Below are 22,955 nucleotides of genomic sequence, written 5' to 3'. Positions count from 1 at the left end.
CTACAACTTAACCTTTCCCACCAAAAAGAAGAAAAAAATAACCATGTGTGTGTATGAGTGTGTGTGTGTGTGTGTGTGTGTGTGTGTGTGTGTGTGTGTGTGTGTGTGTGTGTGTGTGTGTGTGTGTGTGTTAAAATTTGGGTCTATAAAATTTTGAAATGACTTTCTAGTACAGAATGAGAAAAAGTAAACTTTAATTACAGTAATATGAATCACTGAGATCTTGTGAAGCTTACTACCTGTCATGTTATGGATGTGAAAAGTATTTCACTAAATTCTCAATTAAATTCTTGTTCTCATTAGATTCACTACCCTCAAATTTTTCAAAAGATAGTGAAAGCAGCCAAGAATTAACTTTGGGATTGCTGAACATGATCTTACAATCAAGAGACAAACATGGCACAAAAACAAGGCAGTAGAAATTAGAAGCCTGAAAGTCTGAAAGAACAAAAAGAATATGGGCAAAAAGGATTGAGGAGCAAAAGTGTATGCTTGTGTTCCCTTCCTGCTGTGTAGCTATCAGATCATCTGTCTCAGACTACTGGAGATACACTTGCTTATACTACACAACCGTTATTTTTAGTAGCAATTTTTTTAAAAGTCCCCCAAGAAGGGAGTGGTTAATGAACTATAGTATTTCCATGTAACAGAATATATTCTGTAGCTTTAAAAAAGGGAGTGGGGAAGAACAGCTCCCTAACTTAGGATACAGAGAAGTACTAGATTATCTGTCAACTGAAAGAAAAGTTGTAGAATATGTACAAGCAACTTCTTGTGCTAAAACAAGAAGACAAATAGTATTTTCTTTTCTTCCTTTCTTTCTTTTTAACCAGCAATAGCATAACATGTTTCTGGAAGGTTTCATTATACACTATTCAAACTGGCTACACCTAACTGGGAAGATGGGAATTAGGCAGCTAAGAGATAAAAATAAAGAGACTTCTCAAGGTACTCTTTCTAACAATATCATATATATATATGGCAAAGTGAATTGTTAATAGTAATCAAAGAAAAGTACATATCAATAAGAGCAAAGGGGTTCAATTTCCACAGAAAAGAGCCCCTATTTCTAAAATGGATAGTTAAGATAGATTATCTAATTTGTGAGCTTTAGATTTGTAAGATCTCATGCTCATGATAAAACCAGTCTCTTGTAGCTAAAAAATTCATCTTTGTTTGCTTAAGAATATTTTAAAAACTGATGCTTACTTAGCTGTAAACAAATAGTGAGATAGTTATCTTGATACACACATTTATTGAAAAAAAATGGACTGAATTAGGCTAAAAAGAACCTGTAGAGCTGACCTGGTGGGTGGAGTCGCCAATAAAGGGAATTACAATCAGTAGCAGACTCAGGAGACTAAGCAGGTAGGTGTCAAAGATGATCGACTCTGTCGTGGGTGAAGGAGGGTAGACATCTTACAACATTTGGCTGGCATATGAAGTAGCCTTTTGGAAGGGGAAGGGCCAGAAGTATAGAATTACAAAATTAAAAAATGGAGGGAACTTCATGCAATTAACCTTTGTACTGTGGATGAATATAAGACAGGGGAAAAAAAAGGAAACATGAAAGATATTATAAAGTCTCAATTTGGGATTCCTAGGGAAAATTTTTTATGGAATAACCTGTTTGAAACTTTCTGAACTATTCAGATATAGTCATTGTATTTAGACCAAGAATGCTTTAATGTTAAGAAACAGGGTCAGGGAAAACTTACCAGTTGTTAGGTAGTTAGGGATTTTTTTTTCCTATTTGCTCGTCTGATTTAGAATAATCTTCTGAACTCCAGGATGAAAACTGCCTATCATTGCTCCTGAAAGTGTGGCTCTAATTTTTACTGAGAATAAAGAGTACAATGTGAAAATATTCCCAGGCGTGGGAATGAAAGCAAGCAAAGAGGCAGGTGGCAGAAGAGGTTAACGACAGATAAAACAGCTAATGTTGCTTTAGAAGATATCATTTACATGACAGTTCATTTTGCCACTTTTCTACTAAGAAGTCTCTCAGTACAGGTTCAAATTATTCTAACACTCATTAGGAGGGGCTCATTTTAGTATGTTTTGGCCATGAAAGAAGGATATAGTTGCCTAGCAGGTAGAGTATTACTTATAGCAGAAAGTTGGCATGTCTATAACTACTTTTTAAATAATTATTTAAAAAATAAGTGATAATATTCCCAAATGTTGGGAATAGTCTTCAAAAACAGAAAGCAACTAGCCACCACTAATACAAAAACCAAAAACAAAACAACAAAAGGAAGAAGGGAGGAATGGAAGGATGGATGAAGGGAGACAGAGAGGCAGGACAGCAGGAAAGGAAGGAAGAAGACTGGGGGGAAAGAGGTAGGGAGAAGAGAGAAATGACACAAAGACAGAGAATCAGAGAGAGAAACAGAAAGATAGACAGACAAGACAGATAGACAGATACATACACACACACAGAACCCCTTCAGACTGACACGAGACACAAAGAGAAAGAGAGCAAGCCCTTCAAGATATAAGGGATAAATGGTATAAAACACCAAAACACTAGAATGGTTAAAAATATGGAAAAATAATTTTTTATATATCACCTGAAGTTTCAGAGGGAGAAAACAAAATTGCAGTGTCCATGAAGGTATTTGAACATCTTGACTGGTATTGCTTTAAAATAACAACTTCCTGTTTCTACTTTAATGTAAGTTGTCAAAGGACAAAAATAGTATTTCTTCAATTGCTATGGATAACTTATTATGAAAACTGGTCAACACATTTAAATTACTTCAAGCCAGAAACAAATACTGTTTGGATCACTGTCACACTAGCAAGATGGGCAAAAAAAGCAAACCAATGCGGAGCTTAAGCTCTGTGGCAGGCCAAGGTCAAAATGACCTTTGATAACTATACTAAAGCCCAAAGCACCACTGTAATAGATGGTCTGCTGATTATGATGCAAAAAGAACAAGGAAGGCAGAAGTAGGCAAAGTTAATAGAATCACAGTTCAAGATCAGCCTGATCTACATCGCAAGACCTCACCTCAAAAGAAAAAAATGTAAAGAGAATAAACAAAAAGCCCTTTGATGAATATAAATGAATATGAGTAATTTTAACTTTTAAACAAGGGAATAGTCAGAGAGGATCTCAGAGGCCTTGGTCACCACAGATAGGCAGTTTAGAAAACTGATCAGGGCAGTTTTAGTACAAAATAGCTTTTAAAACTGATAAAGGGGGGCTGGGAAGGTAGCTCAGTGGTAGAGCACTTGCCTTGCATGCGTGAGGCCCTGGGTTCGATTCCTCAGCACCACATAAGCAAAAAGAAAAAAAAACCGGAAGTGGCGCTATGGCTCAAGTGGTAGAGTGCTAGCCTTGAGCTGAAGAGCTGAGGGACAGCGCCCAGGCCCAGAGTTCAGGCCCCATGACTGGACCAAAAAAAAAAAAAAAAAAAAAAAAAAAAAAAAAAAAAAAACTGATAAAGGGGTATAATAAGTTCCAACTATCTAAGTTCTTTTAAGATAATATTTTGATCCCCCTCCCCTGCCCCATAGAGCTGGGCATGAACGCAGGGTCCTATACATGGAAGATAAGCACTCTACCACTAAGCAACATCATCAGCCCTGATTTGTTTGCATGTTTGTTTTATTGTAGTGTTCAGAAATATCTAATAAATGCATGTTTGAGTTCTAATTCAATATTCAGTGAGGCTCTTGGAGGGATTTAAATGATACTCTGTAAGAGTTGATAAGCATGATAATCATCTTTTCTAGGAATTTTAATGCCTTTCCTCTCTAAATGAGAAGATAATTTTTCTTCTAAATGTGACATAAGCATTTTAAAGAATATTTGTATTAAATAATATTTGTATTAAATAATATTTGTATTAAATCACAAATATTAAGTATAAGTGGGCTGTAATTAAGAGCTGGCTACTAGTTAACATATAATAGATATAAATACATAGTATGCAAAAATTCACAATGTCTAAGGAACCCTGGTTGGTATAATCTGATTTGAGAATTTATGTTAAAAAGAAAGTTTTAAAGCTATCAGTTTGAAGGCATCAGGAATAACATTCAAGGACTGATACTAGCTATAGATTTACCTCTAAATGGCTCTAAGTTTCTAGGGCACTTTTAAGGCATTCATTATGCACTTTAACAGAACTGTTATAGGTGGGGTGAAGTATTAGTGGGCAGAAATGAAGATTAGCCTAGAAATTCAATGTACTGTATTCCAATATTTTATTCTACCCTTGGTAAGGGGCAAACTGGGAATGACAAATTTTGATTAATGTTAAATGGTTTTAACCATAAGGTTAAATAATAACTTTTAATGTAGATGTATAAAGAGCCAAATGTAACTGAAATAGATGACTTACTCAAAACAGTATTATCTTCTATTATACTACATGGATGCCTGTATAGATGCTTAGGTTTTCTAGAAAGAGAAAGCCCACTGAATATTGGAGAAAATATAGTCAAATAAAGAAAATACAGCCAAAAGTTAGGACAGCTAAAAAGTCCTCTAATGTAAGAAAAACATAGTTCATGTCTCAATTCTATGGGACAGCCTGTCTGTATCACCTTGGGAAAGAGAAGAAATGAGAACCATCTCATCTCACTTAGTAGTAACCTTGAAGTTAAGGAATCAACAATGACTTATTCTTTCTATCAATAAATTCTAGAAAAAACCTGAGAACTATTAGACTTTACTAATGCAAATCTTAAAATTAATATGCTAATAATGTTAAGGAGGACTCATTCCATTCCTTTAAAAAAACCCTTCATCTTCTTCATAACTGCTCTACAAGGTAGGAAATACAACTAACATTTTATACATGAGGGAACTTAGAAAGGTTAAATGACTTCTCTAAAGTTACAGAGAAAATGAGAGCTAGAATCTTGACTGACATTGGGAGTTCTGTCCCAATGCAGGGCTACAACTCTCAATTTTTAGTCTACTAATCACTTGAGGCAAACATTTGCCCTCCATTTTTACTTTCTATTGCTACAATACCTATACATTTTCAGGATCATGCTTCTATATTCTAACACAATTTTACAAAAAATGTTAGAGTATAACAGGTAATACATGGTAACAAAAAAGTTTCAATGTTATAAATTTAATTTTAAAAACAACTTAGAATAACTTTTTTTTTTGGTGCCAGTACTGGGGCTTGAACTTAGGGTTGGGGAACTGTCCTTGAGCTTTTATGCTCAAGGCTAGTGCTCTACCACTTAAGCTTCACTTCTGGCTCTTTGGTGATGACTTGGAGGTAAGAGTCTCATGGACTTTCTTAATGGGCTGGCTTTGAATTGCAATCCTCAGATCTCAGCTTCCTCAGATTTCAGGCATGAGCCATCAGTGCTCGGTAACAGCACTTTTTTTTTTTTTTAATTTTTTTATTGTAAAGATACTATACAGAGGGTTACAGTTACATGAGTGAGGTAATGAGTACACTTCCTCTTGAACATTGTTACCCCCTCCATTGTTTTCCCCCTACCATCCCCTCCCTCCCTCCCTTCCCCAAGGTTCTTTTTTTTTTTTTTTGATTGTGATTAAGTGATTACTTAATTTCCGGAAATTCACAGTATTGTGGAATAATGATGCTCATTTAAAGTCACAAGTTCATTCTAACTTTCCTGGAGCAAATTGTCTATCAGTCTGTAATATATAACGGTGCTCACATGTTATATACCATATAGGTAACAGCACTTTTTAAAAGCTTTTTTTTTTTACTTTTTAAAAGCTTTTTGTTCCTTTTTTTTTTTTTTAAGGGCAATACATCTGAAGATTTAATCAACCAACATCACTGATCACTGATGCAATAATCAAATATGTTAAAGGAAAAATATGAAGAATAAGAGAAAATCTCTCCCAGTTAGCATCTGGAGAAAACAAATGTTCTTCCACTGAGCTACAAAACAAATAAGGAGAAAATAAATATCTTATAGCTTTCATTAATAACAATGGAGGAGTTATGTGGACAATATAAACAACAATGATAAACAAGCTTCCAAAAAATGTAAACCTATGACAATGAGCTTAAAGCTTCAGGACTTTGGAGAAAGTACCAGAAACAGAAGCATAAACAGAAGCAGAGTAAATCCCATAAACAATGTGGATTCACTAAAAAGGGTTTTTGCTTTTCTTCTACTCCTCGAATATGTATGTCTATATACCTACAGTATTTCTTAAGTGTTCTCCATATGTCAAAGTTATTTCAAAAGGAGATATAAAAATGTCTTCAAAGTCGTCAATACCAAGACTGAACAACCTGAATTTATAATACTGCAATATACCTTTCAGAAAGAACACTAACAAAAGACATGCTATTTCTATTGAAACAATACTAAAATGTTTATAATTCTTTTGAGGGAGGCCAAAGGACTTAATGTTGGAAACCTAAGGGAGCCTTGTAATGTTAGACTGATCTGTCAATTTTTCCTAACATTCCTTGAACTGCAAAATAACAGTGACTTTAAATCCTATTTTTCTCTAATAAACTTTCATGTTACAGTTGAAGGACTGAGAATAATTTCACTGGAAAACATTTTCTAAAAAATGTTTGAACTTCTAAGAAATAAAGTCAAATTTACAATTCTAACAGGAAAAGAAAATGATATACAACATGTAATACTTTAGTAAAATATGCATTTATCAAAGAAAGAAAAAAGGAAGATACTCAAAGGATGAGGAGTGTGACTTGGAAAACTAAGGACATTCAATTTAAAAACACAACTACAGTATAGAAATATTGAGGAGAATGAGTAGAAATGAGAACAGCTTTTGCATAAATGTTTTCTGGCATCAGCATCATATTAATTTAAGCAGAACTCTGATGCTTAGAAGGTGTGCTAATAATGTTAGGAAAATAGTAAATATTTCCTATATTAGTTCAAAAACTTTTCTCAACTTACTAAGTAAAAACTGTTTACTGATTTTAAAATAAAGACAGTAAAAAAAAGCCATAAAAAACTAATGGTGGAAAGGTATTCATTTAAAAAATACTATATGGACTGAAAATAATAGGCATAATATGTAAATGTAGGAGGGAATTGGTATTAGATGAAATCATCAGAAATAATGCTTTAAAAAAATGTGTTAACAGGGGGGATTTTTATTGCCCTATAACGAATTGCAATCATTTATTTTCTAGTAACCTGATCAGTAAAATACCACCAGAAAGATTTTTGATTTCTGAAATTAACTCTGTGCATGACAAAGGTGCTGTCTTCATTGAGTTCACACCATTGTTCATTAGACAGCATGAATATTCTAGCAGTTACCGTGAAGTTCCAGAACCAAGGCCCCAGGGTTCCTGTGAGAAGCTGGCATATTATAATTATGATCTGGGACTCTGTAACATCGAATCTATGCATAAGGAAACAAACATTTCAAAATAACTTTACTCAGAGCTTTTGCTAATACAGCCCTAAAACAAGTAGCAAAAACAGATTTACAAGGCAGCATTCTCCTTATAGACACCTAAATTAAAAAATACAATTTGTGTACTATTATCCTATCCTTATTGTATATGAAAATTTTTTATTTAAATCAAATTAATAGAAACCTTTAAAAAACCACAACTAGCACACTGAAAAAAAATATCTGTAAGTAGGCAGCTGGGAACAGTAGAATTAAAAACTGAGTCAACTTGAAATTTCCTAGGAGCAGTGAACACTACTTGCCAAACAACTACATAGGACCTGGGTGTAGGAAACTAGATAGGAAGCTATCCTTGTAGACAGGAGCTGCACTTCCAGTCCTGACTAGTTTATGAGCTTTATTTCTATTTCTCAGTGAGGAATCTCACTAAATACTGAATTGTAATTCAAAAATTAGCGAGGAATATAAAGGTATTTAAATGACATTCTGTGCTGGGAAGGTGGCTCAGTGGTAGAGTGCATGCCTTGCATGCCAGAGGCCCTGGGTTCGATTCCTCAGCACCACATAAGCAAAAAGAAAAAAAGCCGGAAGTGGCGCTGTGGCTCAAGTGGTAGAGCACTAGCCTTGAGCTGAAGAGCTGAGGGATAGCGCCCAGGCCCAGAGTTCAGGCCCCATGACCGGACCCAAAAAAAAAACCAAACAAACTAAATGACATTCTGTGAGAGCTGAGAGCAGCGGTTTGAACCCAGGGCTTGTGGAAGCTAAACAACCATGCCATCATGGAGCTATATCCTCAGCCCCCTTTTCCAGACTTCTAAACATCTTTCCCCTCTAAATTGAAAAGTAAAGTCTATTTTTATTTGCCAAAGCCCTATTTACATATTTCAAAAATCAGTAATCGTCTTATCCTTTACCACTCCAGACCTTATCACATTCCTACTTCCAAAAAACTAGCAGAGGCATATGGAAAGGGTAATGGGGAAAAAAAAAAATCTAGTCTTTTCTCTGTGTATGGACGGAGCAAAAAATCAGATTGGCCCTCTCCTTATCCTATTATCTGATGTCTATTTCAGAATCTTCCTTTTTCCACTTCCTCCTTAATTTCACACCAGCACTACAATTATATATAAATTAGTTTATTAGTGATTTAAAAACAATCTAGTTCAATCACTGAAGAAGTTTCAGAACACAGCTAATAACAGAAAAAAAGGAGTACAGAAAAAGCTTCAAGTAAAAACATATCAGTGGTTCATGCCTGTAATTCTAGCTACTCAAGAGGCTGAGGTTCAGAGAATTTCAGATAGAAGTCAGCCTGGGTAGAAACATCTCAGAGACTTTAACTAAAGGGTGTGCTGGAGGCATGGCTCAAGTGAGAGAGTGCCAGCCAAGCAAGTTTGAGACAATGAATTCAAACTCTGGTACCAACTGAAAACAAAAACCAAATATCCTAAATCAATCACAATTAAGAACTGAAGAATGGCAATGACATAGATGTTTATAATTTTACCTAATTATCCGAGAACTCAAAACTACACTACGTCTTCTATGAAAAAAATGGTTTCAGAATATTAACTGTAACAATTTATAAGGTAAAGTGGTCAAAATTAGAGTCCAAAAGAATTCATCACTGCTAAGAGAGGAAAAAAAACTACACAGAAAAGGTAGAAACAAAAATGAAGATCTCTAGTATTTAATATTCATGTGCTATCTTGAAGAAATGTACAATTTTACATAGGTATTTGACAAAAAATTCCCTAATTTTTAAACAGTAAGAGAATTACACATTAACAAGCAATCTTTTAGTTTTCAGAATGACTTGGTGAAGAAGTGAATTTTTTTTTGGGGGGGGGAAGGGGACAGTTTTGGGGATTTGAATTCAGAGCCTCATTCTAGGCAGAAGCTCTACTGCTAAGTAACATCTCCAGCCTGAAAAACTGGAAATTTGCTTAAACAGAAATGTTCAGTCTTGGTTTTTAGTTAGCGTAAATATAAAACTTCAGATGTCTGAACTAAGAAGAGTAATAAACACGGTGAAGATCAAACTATAAATAAGACTAGAGATAATATCTGTAAAATCAGCAGACTTTATTAGTAAGAAGGAGCTTAAAGATAATCCAGAACAATTAACAAATTAGGAGATAAGGCTCATGAAAGGTATGAGGCTAGCTCAAGCTGATAAGATAATTTGGTGGTAACACTTGAGTCAAGATACACTGGTCTAAGTTCAATTTATCAAAATTTCATTCTTTTCTTTTTCTCCAGGAAAAGACAAAGGGAATTTCCCCCTCTTCTGACATAATTCCTTTTCTGAGGCTGAGGGTATGGATTTTTGAAGCTTGGGTTTGCTATGTAGATGAGGCTGGCCTTGAATTCAGGATCCTACTACCTCAGCTTCCTAAGTGATAGAATTATAGGCATGTCATAACCCCCACATCTAGCCTTAAATAATAATTTAAACATGATTTCTGCCATTATAGTGTGGAAGATTTTTAAAGACCATATGCTTTAAAGATGATGTACTTTCCATAAGTATATCTTAAGATTCCTTAGGATTTAAGCACTTATTTTATAAAAATGATTATACAAAGTTATGAATTTAAGAATTTAAAGTTATAATTTAAGTGTGGAAATATGAACTCTTCCATTCAATATGTTTCATAATCAAATAAAAATCCATAACTATTTACAAGTGAGCTTTGTCTCTTAATACTTTTCTTCTCCTGGCAATTCAAGTTTTCTGTAAGTTCTCTAATCTCTTTCCCTCCCCAGTCTTTACTGTGCAGGCTAGTGAAAATCCCAAAGGCCTAAGCTGGGTTAGGGAAAGTCCTATGAACAGTACTTATCTGTCAGTTTTTTACCTACTTAGCCAAGCAGTACTGTGAGGACAGGGTTTTGTATTAAAATTCTCTATAACCAGTATAAAGCACTGGAAGATACAGATCACAGATGCAGTGAAGATTTGTCCAAAGCATAAATGGATTCTTACAGTACAAGACTTTGAAGGTAAATTATAGTCAGATGAATTAAAATCTTCTACTTACCTTAAAGCTAACTTAAAATAGGAATTCAAAATACTTTATAAAGAACAAGAGAACAATTTTTTTGAAACAGTGTCTCACTTTGTAGCCTAGGAAGGCCTGGAATTTGTTCGTAAAAGTATAAAACCTGAATTTATCATATAGAAAATATGAAACAATTCATACTAGAATACTTTTCTTGCATATTAATTGTATGTGGAGTTTTCATTGTGATAGTTCCTACATTCATATAGTATGTACTGGGATTATATATTCCGCTTCATAAAAATGTTTTAAAGATTCCTAATGTTCTTAACGTTACTTTCACTTTCCTCTAAGATAAATATTTAAAAATTTTGACTCAAATTACAACCAAGTTCACCTCCAGCATTGTTTTTTGCTGGTTATTGTGGAAATGGAATTTCATGGACTTTTCTGGAGTGGTTTCAAATCAGATCATCTGGATCTGTCTTCTGATTAGCCAGGATTACAAGGATAATCCATTGGTGCCAGGCTCTAATCCTATTTATATTCATAGTGTTTCCTATGAATGTTATAGCCTGATTTTAATTTCAAAAAGGAATTCAAAGTTGCTTTAAACTGAATTCCAAATTTCTAAATATTGGGTATAATTTCTCAAATCAAAACTAATTCTTTGGATGTTAAACTAGCCACAGTATTATTATATTTTTATTTTGGGGAGGAAAGGGGTGATCCTGGGGCTTGAACTCATGGTCTGGAGCTATCACTGAGTTGTTTTTTTTTTCTTTTCCCTGATCAGGGGGCATTGAACCAGATCCTCAGATCTCAGCCTCCTGAGTAGCTAGGATAACAGGTGTGAGCCACAGGCACCTGCCCCCTGAGCTTTTTTACTCTGGACTAGCACTCTACAATTTAAGCCCCACATCACTTCTGGCTGTTGGGTGACTTTTGGAGATAAGACTCAACAGACTTTTCTGCTTAGGTCAGCTTTGAGCCATGATCCTCAGATCTCAGTCTCCCAAGTAACTAGGATTACAGGAATGAGCCACTAGTGCTTGGTGCAATTTTTAAATTTTTCAACAGTGTTATATAGAAAGCATGCTAATCTCAGTGGTAGTTTTCTCTTCCCTTATTCTCTACTTGCTACTGTAAAACCCCTCTGGTTTGTGTCATCTTCAGGTGTCCTGCTTAATAAGCCAGTCTCTCAGTCCCTTTTTCTCTTAGCATCTTCAATCTTTGTCCTAGTGGCTTTCTTCTGTATGCTCTATTATTTTTTTCATTAAAAACACAAAACCCCAGGGCTAGAAGCATGGCTCAGCATTATCACACCAGCCCAGTAAGTGAGAAGTCCTAAGTTCAAACTCCAGTGTTACAACAGAAAAGTTCATGAAAATACAGAACACTATTCCCTTTTAGCACGTGTCCTTTCTTTTAACAATGATTCTCTCCTTCCTATCATAGCCACACTTTTTTTTTTTGTCAGTTGTGGGTCTTTAACTATGGGCTGTCCCTCAGCTCTTCAGCTCAAGGCAAGCACTCTACCACTTGAGACACAGCACCATTTCTGGTTTTCTGGTGGTTAATTGGAGATAAATATCTCATAGACATTCCTGCCCAGGCTGGCTTTGAACTGTGATTCTCAGCCTCCTGAGTAGTTAGGATTACAGGCGTCAGCCACAGGTACCTGGCAAGCCACACAGTTTTTAAAGATGTGATGGTGTACACCTGTAATTCTAGCACTCAGGAGACTGAGACAGGAGGATTTTAAGTTCTAGGCCAGCCTGAGCTATATAGTGAGTTCTAGATCAGCCTGAACTACATAGCAAGACCGGGTCTCAAAAAGAAAAAAAAAAAAAAAAGCACCTACTGCACTTACTACAATCTGGCTTCTGACCCACTATTACACAGAAACTACTCTAGATAGCTCATATTGCCAAGTTCAATGTAAACTTCTTTGTTCTCATTTTGAGTCTTGGCAGCATTTAGCAGTTCTCTTTGAATTTTATCATTCTCCTGGTTTTTCTTTCTAGTATGGTTCCTGTTTCGCTGTACAATAATTTTCACAAGTCCTTTCTAAGCTGCCCTTCTAAGTTTTCTACCATCCTTATTCTATTTGGATACCTAATATCCCTGCATACATTTTCTGGGTAGGTTCCTTTTTCCATTCAACCTCCCAAGGGGGGGAACATAGAAGTCATTCTAGCCTCTGTCCTCTCGTTCATTTTATCTCTCTCACCTATCCCCTTTTCTACAAGAGTACTGTCATCATGTTAGTTTGGGCCACAAACTAAGCCTTTCTAACTGGTCTCTTTGCTTCTGTCATAGCCTACTTCAGTTTACTGTTATGCCACATTGCCAGATTAATTTTCCTAAAAGCTCTTTCTGTCATTTCCCAGCTTTGGGTCCGGTAAAGGTTCTCTGAAGATTTAAGATGTAAGCCCACATTTCTTGGCAGAGCACAGAAGGCCCTTGATTTTTCTGGATCTTCACCAGTCTTATCTCTTGCTACTACCCTAAAGGCATCTTATGATTCAACCATATGGGTCCCTTGCAGACATACTGCCTCACTAGGATATTCTTAGACTGGAAGATAGAAAGTTGTGATATCAAATCCCTCCTAAAGATAATGTCTATTTTAATTTTTTCTTACTTCCAAGGTTAATTCTCTGTCCTTTAGTTCCCATACCATTCAACCACATGGTTGCTTCATTATTTAAAAGGGAAAGAGAATACATTAAGACTGTTGATAAGTTCTCAAGATTATTTGAAAATTAACTTTTCAAATTTATTTAATTAATTAATTTATTTTTGTTGGTCATGGGGTTTGAACTTGGCCTGGGCACTGTACTTGAGCCACAGGGCCACTTCTGGTTTTCTGGTGGTTAACTGGAGATAAAAGTCTCATGGACTTTCCTGCCTGGGCTGGCTTTGAACCATGATCCTAGAATCTCAGCCTTCTGGATAGCTAGGATTACAGGCATGAGCCACCAGCACCTGGCTAACTTTTACATATATTCAATTATATCAGAACTCTTTACCATTTTCTGAGAGCATTTGTCTATTTAAAAATTGCTGAATATATATTCACATTAATTTCACATGGTTATTTGTGTCTGCAATGGGCTCTGATAATAAAGATGTCACTTTAAAATGGCCCTTGAACACAGTCTCTATATCCTTTTATTAAAAAAAAAGTTGTTTCTTAAAAAAAGTTAACATGTAAATTATTAATAATTACTCAAATACTGCCATAAGGACTTCTTTAATTTTCTATTAAATTTAGCAAAGATTACCTGAACTGAATTTCTTTGTATCTATACATTTTGCAAAAGGCCTAGAAAACTCACCAGTGATCTAAAGCTTTAAAAAAAGCTCATCAATTAATTATATACTAGATTTACTTTATATACTAGGTTCAGATGGTCTCTTGCCATTTGCCATCAGACATTTTTATTTTGGCATTTCAGGAGGTACAAGTTTTTTTTTCCTCTGTGAATCCTATGCTATGAAAAAAGAATAACTCAAATATTGTAAATTAGATGTGATATTTGATTAAAAATTAGTAAATGCCATGCTTAAAGACATTCCAGGACTAGTTTACTCATTAATCCTTATAGAAAAGTACTTATTAACAGATAGGAAAGCCTTCACGGGGGAGTTTAAATAACATTTGTGGAGACTGTTGGTGATGGGATTCAGTAGGAGGGTAAGTGGGAGAAAGGATAGGCTAAAGGAGGGAGGAAAATATGATCAAAGTACTTTACATGTATGTATGGAATAGAATAATGAAAACTGTTAAAAAATACTTAAACAAGGGAGAACTAAGGATAAGGAGAGTAAAGGAATGGTTGAATTTGATTGAAGCACATAATATGCATACAGAAAAATACCACAATGAAATGCTTTTGTACAAATGATATATGCCAATAAGATATTTCCAAAAGATCTCCGTGAGCTGGTACCGGTGGCTCACATCTATAATCCTAGCTACCAGGAGGCTAAGATCTGAGGATGGTGATTCAAAGCCAGCCTGGGCAGGAAAATCCATGATACTTTCAATTAAGCAACAAAAAGCCAGAAGTGGAGCAGTGGCTTAAGTGTTAAGAGTGCCAGGTTTGAGCAAAAGAACTCAGAGAAAGCGCCTAAGCCCTGAATCAAAGCCTTAGGATTGACACATAAAGAGAGAGAGAGAGAAAAGAGATCTATTTGTATTTTATTTTTAATTCTCAGGCATTTTGCTGGCAACAATAAACTACATGGTGTGCTCATGTCAACTGGATTACTGAGAGCTTAGATTCTTCAAAAATCAATTAATAAAATAATGAGGAAGGGGGCTGGGAAGTTGGCTCAGTGGTAGAGCGCTTGCCTTGCATGCCTGAGGCCCTGGGTTCAATTCCTCAGCACCACATAAGCAAAACGAAAAAAGCCGGAAGTGGTGCTGTGGCTCAAGTGGTAGAACGCTAGCCTTGAGCTAAAGAGCTAAGGGACAGCACCCAGGCCCAGAGTTCAGGCCCCACAACCAGACCCCCAAAAAGAAAAAAAAAAAAACTATGAGGAAAAAGAAACTAAAGAAGCTAGGGTATTTAAGAGATTCAAGTTTCATTTTTTTTTCCTCTCAGAAACTACCTTTTACTTCCTAATATTTTTATCTATCATAATAAAGCATAGAGGGAAGGTGAATAATGGTGTGGGGAAAAAAAATGAATGCATCTGGAAAGATAAATGGAGATGAATGAAAAGAGCTACCACTTTTCATATTGCTATTAAAATATTGGTTGGGAGGTTCTGGTATTTCGTTTCAAAAGAATAATAGATATTTAACAGTCTGAATGACAACAGTTTTAATAAAATATTTTAAATTTTTTGAAAAAAACTTTTATTAAACCAACTCAATGATTTGATCAATTCTTGATAATAAGTACCTGTAAGCTACACTGTTTATAGTTGAAAGCAAAAACAAAATCCCCATGAAGTGTTACTTACATTCCAAATCGCAATGTTCCAGACACGTATGTCTGCCAGTGTGCACAGTAGAACATGAATGTACCAGCAAAACAACAAAAAAACATCCAGTCAGGATTTGTCCCAAGTTGCACTGCAATACAAGTTCCAAGAACCACAAAAACTGCAGAAAAAAAAATCACAATGAAAAATAACAATGAAAAATAACACACATATTAACAAATACATATTAACTGAGCATAATATGATTTTGGATGAGATAAAAAGATTATATGCTGTGAATGTACCATCTACTTCATTATCTACTATAGAAACTTTTACATGTTCTTTTTTTCTTTTTGTCTGTCATAGGGCTTAAACTTAGGGCCTGGATGCTATCCCTGAGCTTTTTCTACTCAAACCTAGTGCTCTACCACTTTGAGGCATAGCACCACTTCCTGTTTTTTGGTGGTTAACCAGAGATGAGAGATGCATGGCTTTTCCTGCCCTGGCTGGCATTGAACTGTGATCCTCAGATTTCAGCATCCTATGCAGCTAGGAGTATATGCATGAGCCACCTGTGGCTGGCTCATATTATCTTTTAATATAATTTCAACCCCTTTTACACTAAAATTTAGTAGAACCAAAGTTCCTGAAAGCAACTAAAATTCACATTTTTATTTTTGCAATAGTCTTCAAACTTAATGAACTGTAAAAAGTTATAGGTCAGCCAAGTGTGCTGTGCAGGTTTGTAATCCCATTATTCCAGAAGCTGAAGTAGGAAAACTGTGAGTTTGAGGCCAGCGTGAGCTACATAGGAAATTCCACGCTAGACTGGGTTACCCAGGAAGACTCTATCTCAAATGTAGAATAGGACTTCCTATGAAAGTTTAAAACTCAGATTATAATGCAAAATGATTTATGTCAAATAAAAAACCAAGATACCTAATATTCTTCAGTCACCTGCTTAAATTATGATAGCCTTTCAACTTACCTGACCAGCTTCTGTTAAGTTTTCAATTTTTCCAGGCTTTTAGAAATTATAAAAGCTTAGCTGCTATTCTCTCTCTAATAAGCAAGCTGCTGTTAGCCTTTAGTGTCATAACTGTACTAGTTCAATGATTACAAAATGCACTTAACTTACATATGAAAATCTAAACTCAGGAATGCACTTAACTTACATATGTAAATCTAAACTCTATAAAGGAATTTTTTGTTCCTTTTTGAAGAAAATATTTAAAATGCCATCTCAAACGATAAAACAATGGTGGGACAAAATTAAAATTAGAGAAGAAGTATACTTGTCAGGAACCCTAGTGAGAAATTCATGTAAGGTGTGTGTGTGTGTGTGTGTGTGTGTGTGTGTGTGTGTGTGCAAAATTAAAATTAGAGAAGAAGCATACTTGTCAGGAAGCCTAGTGAGAAATTCATGTAAGGTGTGTGTGTGTGTGTGTGTGTGTGTGTGTGTGTGCAAAATTAAAATTAGAGAATTATACTTGTCAGGAACCCTAGTGAGAAATTCATGTAAGGTGTGTGTGCAAAATTAAAATTAGAGAAGAAGCATACTTGTCAGGAACCCTTAGTGAGAAATTCATGTAAGGTGTGTGCATGTGTGTGTGTGCGTGCGTGCGTGCGTGTGTGTGTGTGTGTGTGTGTGTGTGTGTGTTCCTAGATCTTGAATTCAGGACCATGGCACTGTCCCTGAGCATTTTGGGCTTACGGCTAGCACTCTTACCACTTGAACCAAAGCTCCACTTCTGGCTTTTTTGGTGTTTAATTGGAGATCTCACATACTTTCCTGTCCAGGCTGACATTGAACCACAATTCTCAGATCTTAATCTCCTGAGAATCCAGGTTTATAGTCATGAGCCAGTTTACCCAACCTCATTCATGTCCTTTAAAAATGTACTAAAATGGGGGCTGGGAAGGTGGCTCAGTGGTAGAGTGCTTGCCTTGCATGCATGTGGCCTTGGGTTTGATTCCTCAGCACCACATAAACAGAAAAAACTGGAAGTAGTGCTGTAACTCAAGTGGTAGAGTACTAGCCTTCAGCTGAAGAGCTAAGGGACAGCGCCCAGGCCCAGGGTTCAAGTCCTACGACTGACAAAAAAATAAAATACTAAAATTATTTGAAAAGTTTTCAACATAGTGCAAATGAGGACATGATCACCTACAATCTAACCACAGGAACAAACACACCTATTGCTAGTACTTTTAAAACTGTTTCCTTGGGCTGGGAAGGTGGCTCAGTGGGTAGAGTGCTTGCCTAGCATGCAGGAAGCCCTGGGTTCAATTCCTCAGTACCACATCCACAGAAAAAACCAGAAGGGGCGCTGTGGCTCAAGTGGTAGAGTACTAGCCTTGAGCAAAAAAAGCCAAAAAAACAAAAAAAACTGTTTCCTTAAATTATATACATTTCAGGTATCCAACATGCTGTTTTGATATACATGTGCACAGTGAAATGATTACTACAATTAAGCACACTAGCCTGTTAATTGTCTTCCATTTACTTTATTCCCTTAGGGAAGTAAGACCTAAAATATACTCTGCAAATTTTCAATATATAAAACAATATTATTAACTGCAGTTCTTATTCATCTTAGTTCTTTTCAAAAACCCAAGTCACCATCACATATTTTTAACCCAACTTTAAAATTTTAAGGGTTACATACATAGGATTGATTTAAATATAAAGACAAAAGCCACAGAATTCATTCAATGCTTCTCTCCAGGCTTGTTTCTATAGAATAATAAACCATTACTTAAGAAGATAATGAAGGAAAAAAAAATAAATATAAAGACCAAGAATTACCAAACTAGTCTCCTACTACTATGTTTGTATTACCATCTGTAATTTATGAGGATTTTTTTTCTTCTTCTGGTGTTAGTTCTACAGCCTTAACTCAGGGCCTCACAATCTTGCTTGGCCTTTTAAGATGAAAAGCTAGTGTTCTACAACTTGAGTCACACCTCCAGTTCTGGCTTCTTGCTGTTAATTGGAGAAAGGAATCTCACAGCCTGGGCTGGCTTTAAATTGAGATTTTCAGATCTGCTTCTTAAATTGTTAGGATTATAAGTGTAAGCCACCACCTCCTGGCTGAGACTTTTGATACTGACAAATATGCCATAAGAATTTAAAAAGAAGATGCTGAAAACAATATTTAACATTAAAAAAAAATAAATGAGGGCTGGGAAGGTGGCTCAGTGGTAAAGTGCTTGCCTTGTATGCATGAGGCCCTGAGTTCAATTCCTCAGCACCACATAAACAGAAAAAGCCGGAAGTGGCGCTGTGGCTGAAGTGGTAGAGCGCTGGCCTTGAGCTGAAGAGCTCAAGGACAGTGCCCAGGACGAGTTCAAGCCCCATGTCAGATCAAAAAAAAAAAAGAAAAGAATTAGTTACTAAATTTGATAATACTGATAATAATACCAACCAGATTCATGGTCCTGCAAAACTAAAATTAACTATAAAACCCCTGTGCTAATAACCAAATCTCTTATTTATCCTAATACTATCTATCATATTTTTCTTATCAGTTAATAATCATTAGTATTAAAAATGTAACAATACCTGTTGATAGCGAATCACAACCATGATCAAAAAGTTCTCCCAAGGGAGAACTACTATTGGTTCTTCTTGCCTGTTTCCCATCTATAGCATCCAAAGATTGGTAAATGAAAAGGCCACATGCACAAGCAACATATGCCCACAGAGGTGCCTGTAAATAAAGTAAGAAAGGCAACAGTGTTCAGACACATCTATCACTATGTTTGGAGAACATTTTTTACTCACAGGTAAGTTTATCTTCACTTTCTAGAGAAGTATTGGTTGGAAGCTATGAAATAGATCAAAGTGTTGCATAAGGATGAACTTATTTAGGATTGTTAGGGGAATTAAATTTCCCACCTTTAGGGGTCAAGCTGATACTGGTTTACTACAACGTGCCATACATTATATTTGGGTGCAGATCTATGGATCCAATTAATCAAGCTTAAACTACTGGGCATAAAAAACTATCAGTCTGAATACGTACAGACTTGATTTCTTGTCATTTCCTTAAGTATGACAATGTAACAACTATTATCACATAGTATTTATAGTGTTTCAAGTATATGAAGGATACATGTAATTTATATGCAAATACCACATATGACTTTACATAAGGGATACAGGCATCTGTGACAAGGTACTAGGACCAACTGCTTGTAACTGTACTTTGCAGACATCTCTGGACACTTATTGGCTAATTCTCCTAATAGACTCTAAGAGTCAATTGATAATACATCAGTTTTCCCCCAAATTGTATCTTTTTACAGGTATATCACATAAAAGAAAAATTCCATGCTAACTTCATGTGGGAAATTCTGGGTTAAACAATGACAAACTACTATAGGACTTCTAGCCCTTTACAATGCTAAACATACTATGAATATTCAAGGAAGGGAAACAAAATACTGACATTTTCCACATTTACTTTAGTAGGTAAATTATTTTTATTTTATATTTTGTGGAGGTCCTGGGGTTCGACCTCAGAGTCTGGGTGCTGTCCTAAGCTTTTGTGCTTAAGGGTAGTGCTCCACTACTTGAGCCATAGCTCTATATCTGGAATTTTTTGGTGGTTAATTGGAGATGAGAATTTCATAGCCTTTCTTGCCTGGCTGGTTTTGAACCACGATTTTCAGATCTCAGCCTTCTGAGTAGCTAGAATTACACGCATGAGCCACCAGTACTCACCAATATTATTTTTAAATAGGCTTCACAGAATAACACTAGAGAAATAATGATCTAGTATAGAGCTTTGTTTTTTAAATATGTTGCATTGTCAAAAAATGAACTTCTGGTATTTGAATTTTGATTGGTCAGGGGGCTTGAACTTGTTGCTGAGCTTTTCAGCTCAAGGTGAGTGCTCTACCACTTGAGCCACAGCGTTACTTCTGGTTTTCTGATAGTTAACTGGAGATAAGAATCTCACGCACTTTCCTGCCTGGGCTGGCTTTGAACTGCAATCCTCAGCTCTCAGCCTCCTGAGTAGCTAGGATTACAGGTGTGAGCCACTGGCAACCGGCCAGAATGTTTTTTTTTTTTTTTTTGTCGGTCGTGGGGCTTGAACTCTGGGCCTGGGCGCTGTCCCTCAGCTCTTCAGCTCAAGGCGAGTGCTCTACCACTTGAGCTACAGCGCCACTTCCGGTTTTCTGGTGGTTTATTGGAGATAGGAGTCTCACAGTCTTTCCTGCCCGGGCTGGCTTTGAACCGTGATCCTCAGATCTCAGCCTCCTGAGTAGCTAGGATTACAGGCGTGAGCCACCAGCGCCCGGCCAGAATGTCTTTTTTTTTTTTTTTTTTTTTGGTCCGGTGGTGGGGCCTGAACTCTGGGCCTGGGCGCTGTCCCTCAGCTCTTCAGCTCAAGGCTAGCGCTCTACCACTTGTGAGCCACAGCGCCACTTCCGGCTTTTTTTTCCTGCTTATGTGGTGCTGAGGAATCGAACTCAGGGCCTCATGCATGCAAGGCAAGCGCTCTACCACTGAGCCACCTTCCCAGCCCAAACATTGATTTCTTTTTTTTGGGTCCGGTCGTGGGGCCTGAACTCTGGGCCTGGGCGCTGTCCCTCAGCTCTTCAGCTTAAGGCTAGCACTCTACCACTTGAGCCACAGCACCACTTCCGGCTTTTTTCTTATGTGGTGCTGAGGAATCGAACCCAGGGCCTTGAGCATGCAAGGCAAGTGCTCTACCACTGAGCCACCTTCCCAGCCAAGAATGTTATATTTTAAAAGAGAGTTCTTACTTGGTTTATTATCCTTAATAGTTAAAAAGTCTCTGGGACTGGGCACTGTCCCTCAGCTCTTCAGCTCAAGGCTAGTGCACTACCACTTGAGCCACAGCGCCACTTCCGGCTTCTTCTGCTTATGTGGTGCTGAGGAATCAAACCCAGGCCTCATGCAGGCAAGGCAAGCGCTCTACCACTGAGCCACCTTCCCAGCCCCCAAAAGTAAAAGTAGATTTTTAAAAATCACTTTTCACTATTTTCCTACCAAGGCCATGGCAATATTTTTTGTTGTTGTTGTTGGTCATGAGGCTTGAACTGTGGGCCTAGGTCCTGTCTCTCAGCTCTTCAGCTCAAGGCTAATTCTCTACCACTTGAGCCACAGAGACACTTACTGTTTTCTATTTATTGGAGATAAGAATCTCATGGACTCTCTTGCCTGGGCTGGCTTTGAACCCTGATCCTCAGATCTCAGCCTCCTCAGTAGCTAGGATTACAGATGTGAGCTACGGGTACCTGGCGACAATTTTTATTATCGTCACAAGACATTTTCTCAGGTATTGGTTTCAGGGTATACTGTATTAACACAGGGCTTCAAATAATATTTAGCATTTTCTTTGCTAAAAATCTGTTTAGAACTGAGCTATGATCTCTTAAATATTTCTTAAACATTTAACAATCATAGTATATTAAGCTAGAGTTACAAACCCTGAAAATGATAATGGTGGTTCAATAAGTACAACGAAATGGGCAAATACTCTTGTGTGACTAAGTACTCTTTCTGGACTTTAGGTTTTCTATTTCTTGCTCCTAAAGGATCTAATACCTCTAGGATTGTACTGTCCTAGACAGTAGTCGCTAGCCACGTGCAACTATTTTAGTTTAAATTAATAAAAATAAGTCAGTTCTTTAGTTACACTGGACACCTTCCAAATAGTTACATGGAGCTATTGTTACTATAGTGTAACATGCAGACATAGCTCTGCCTTTGAGAACTGAAAAAGCTAGGTCCTTCTAAGAGATTAAATTTAGGAATTTAATGGGCAAGAATTACTATGACAACATAGGTAACTTCATCTATTAGTATACACACTATCTCAGAAAATGGCAAAATAATAATTGTATACGTAAAAAGGACTCCAGTTTTCACCTTCATTTTCCTTTTTTACTGTAAATACATGACACTTAGTATTTATAGCCTTCTTCCTGCTTCTATTGTTTTTCTACTCTCAGAGGTATGTTTAAAAGAAATACAGTCTTACTAGGGGCATGGTTCAAGTGGTCAGCACCTGCCTAGAAAGCATAAGCAGTGAGCTCAAATACCAGTACAACAATAAGGATGGCTTCATCTAAATTAAGAGCCTGTAAAATACACATATATATCTACTAATGTAGATATATATGGGTTTGGAAGAAAATCAGTTTGCAGTCTTGGAGAGGCGTTCTAATGTAAGTAAATTATATGAAAAATTTGGAACACAGTTTTGCTGAGCTCCAGAAACAGACTTGGGAGTCACCTAATTCATAAATATACACCTAATGCTAGCAGGAAAGGTTCCCCTACCTCCAGCCCTGCCCCCCTTTGCCCCCCCGCCCTGGCCTCCCCCTGGCCAAGAACATAAGAAAAAATTAATTAAGTATTAGTTTAGAAGGGATTGAGGGAAAAGGTAGGAAGACAAGTAAAAGAATTTTAGTTTTTGTTTTATATATATTTTTTTCTTTTTTTGGGGGGGGGGGTCGGTTGTGGGGCCTGAACTCTGGGCTTGGGCACTGTCCCTCAGCTCTTCAACTCAAGGCTAGCGCTCTACCACTTGAGCCACAGTGCCACTTGCGGCTTTTTTCTTTTTGCTTATGTGGTGCTGAGGAATCAAACCCAGGGCCTCATGCAT

At 36.7% G+C, this 22,955-nt stretch overlaps 1 protein-coding gene across 2 annotated transcripts in view; it reads right to left on the bottom strand.

Moving 5' to 3' along the window:
* Positions 1 to 22,955, bottom strand: part of Cept1 (choline/ethanolamine phosphotransferase 1) — a 48,464-nt gene that overhangs the window by 12,054 nt on the left and 13,455 nt on the right. The window contains exons 3-5 of one of the 2 annotated variants that reach the window (XM_070006274.1): positions 18,875 to 19,022; positions 15,349 to 15,490; positions 7,267 to 7,351 (exon numbers count right to left, since the gene is read on the bottom strand). In XM_070006274.1, the coding sequence (XP_069862375.1) occupies positions 7,267 to 7,351; positions 15,349 to 15,490; positions 18,875 to 19,022 (375 nt within the window). The remainder of the gene's footprint in view (positions 1 to 7,266; positions 7,352 to 15,348; positions 15,491 to 18,874; positions 19,023 to 22,955) is intronic. The other variant, XM_070006273.1, reaches the window with a different exon arrangement.

The sequence above is a fragment of the Dipodomys merriami genome, unplaced genomic scaffold (assembly GCF_024711535.1).
Source record: "Dipodomys merriami isolate MVZ:Mamm:240054 unplaced genomic scaffold, mDipMer1.0.p SCAF_7, whole genome shotgun sequence".
Taxonomy (NCBI): Eukaryota; Metazoa; Chordata; class Mammalia; order Rodentia; family Heteromyidae; genus Dipodomys; species Dipodomys merriami.
This window is presented reverse-complemented; position numbering and strand designations above follow the sequence as displayed.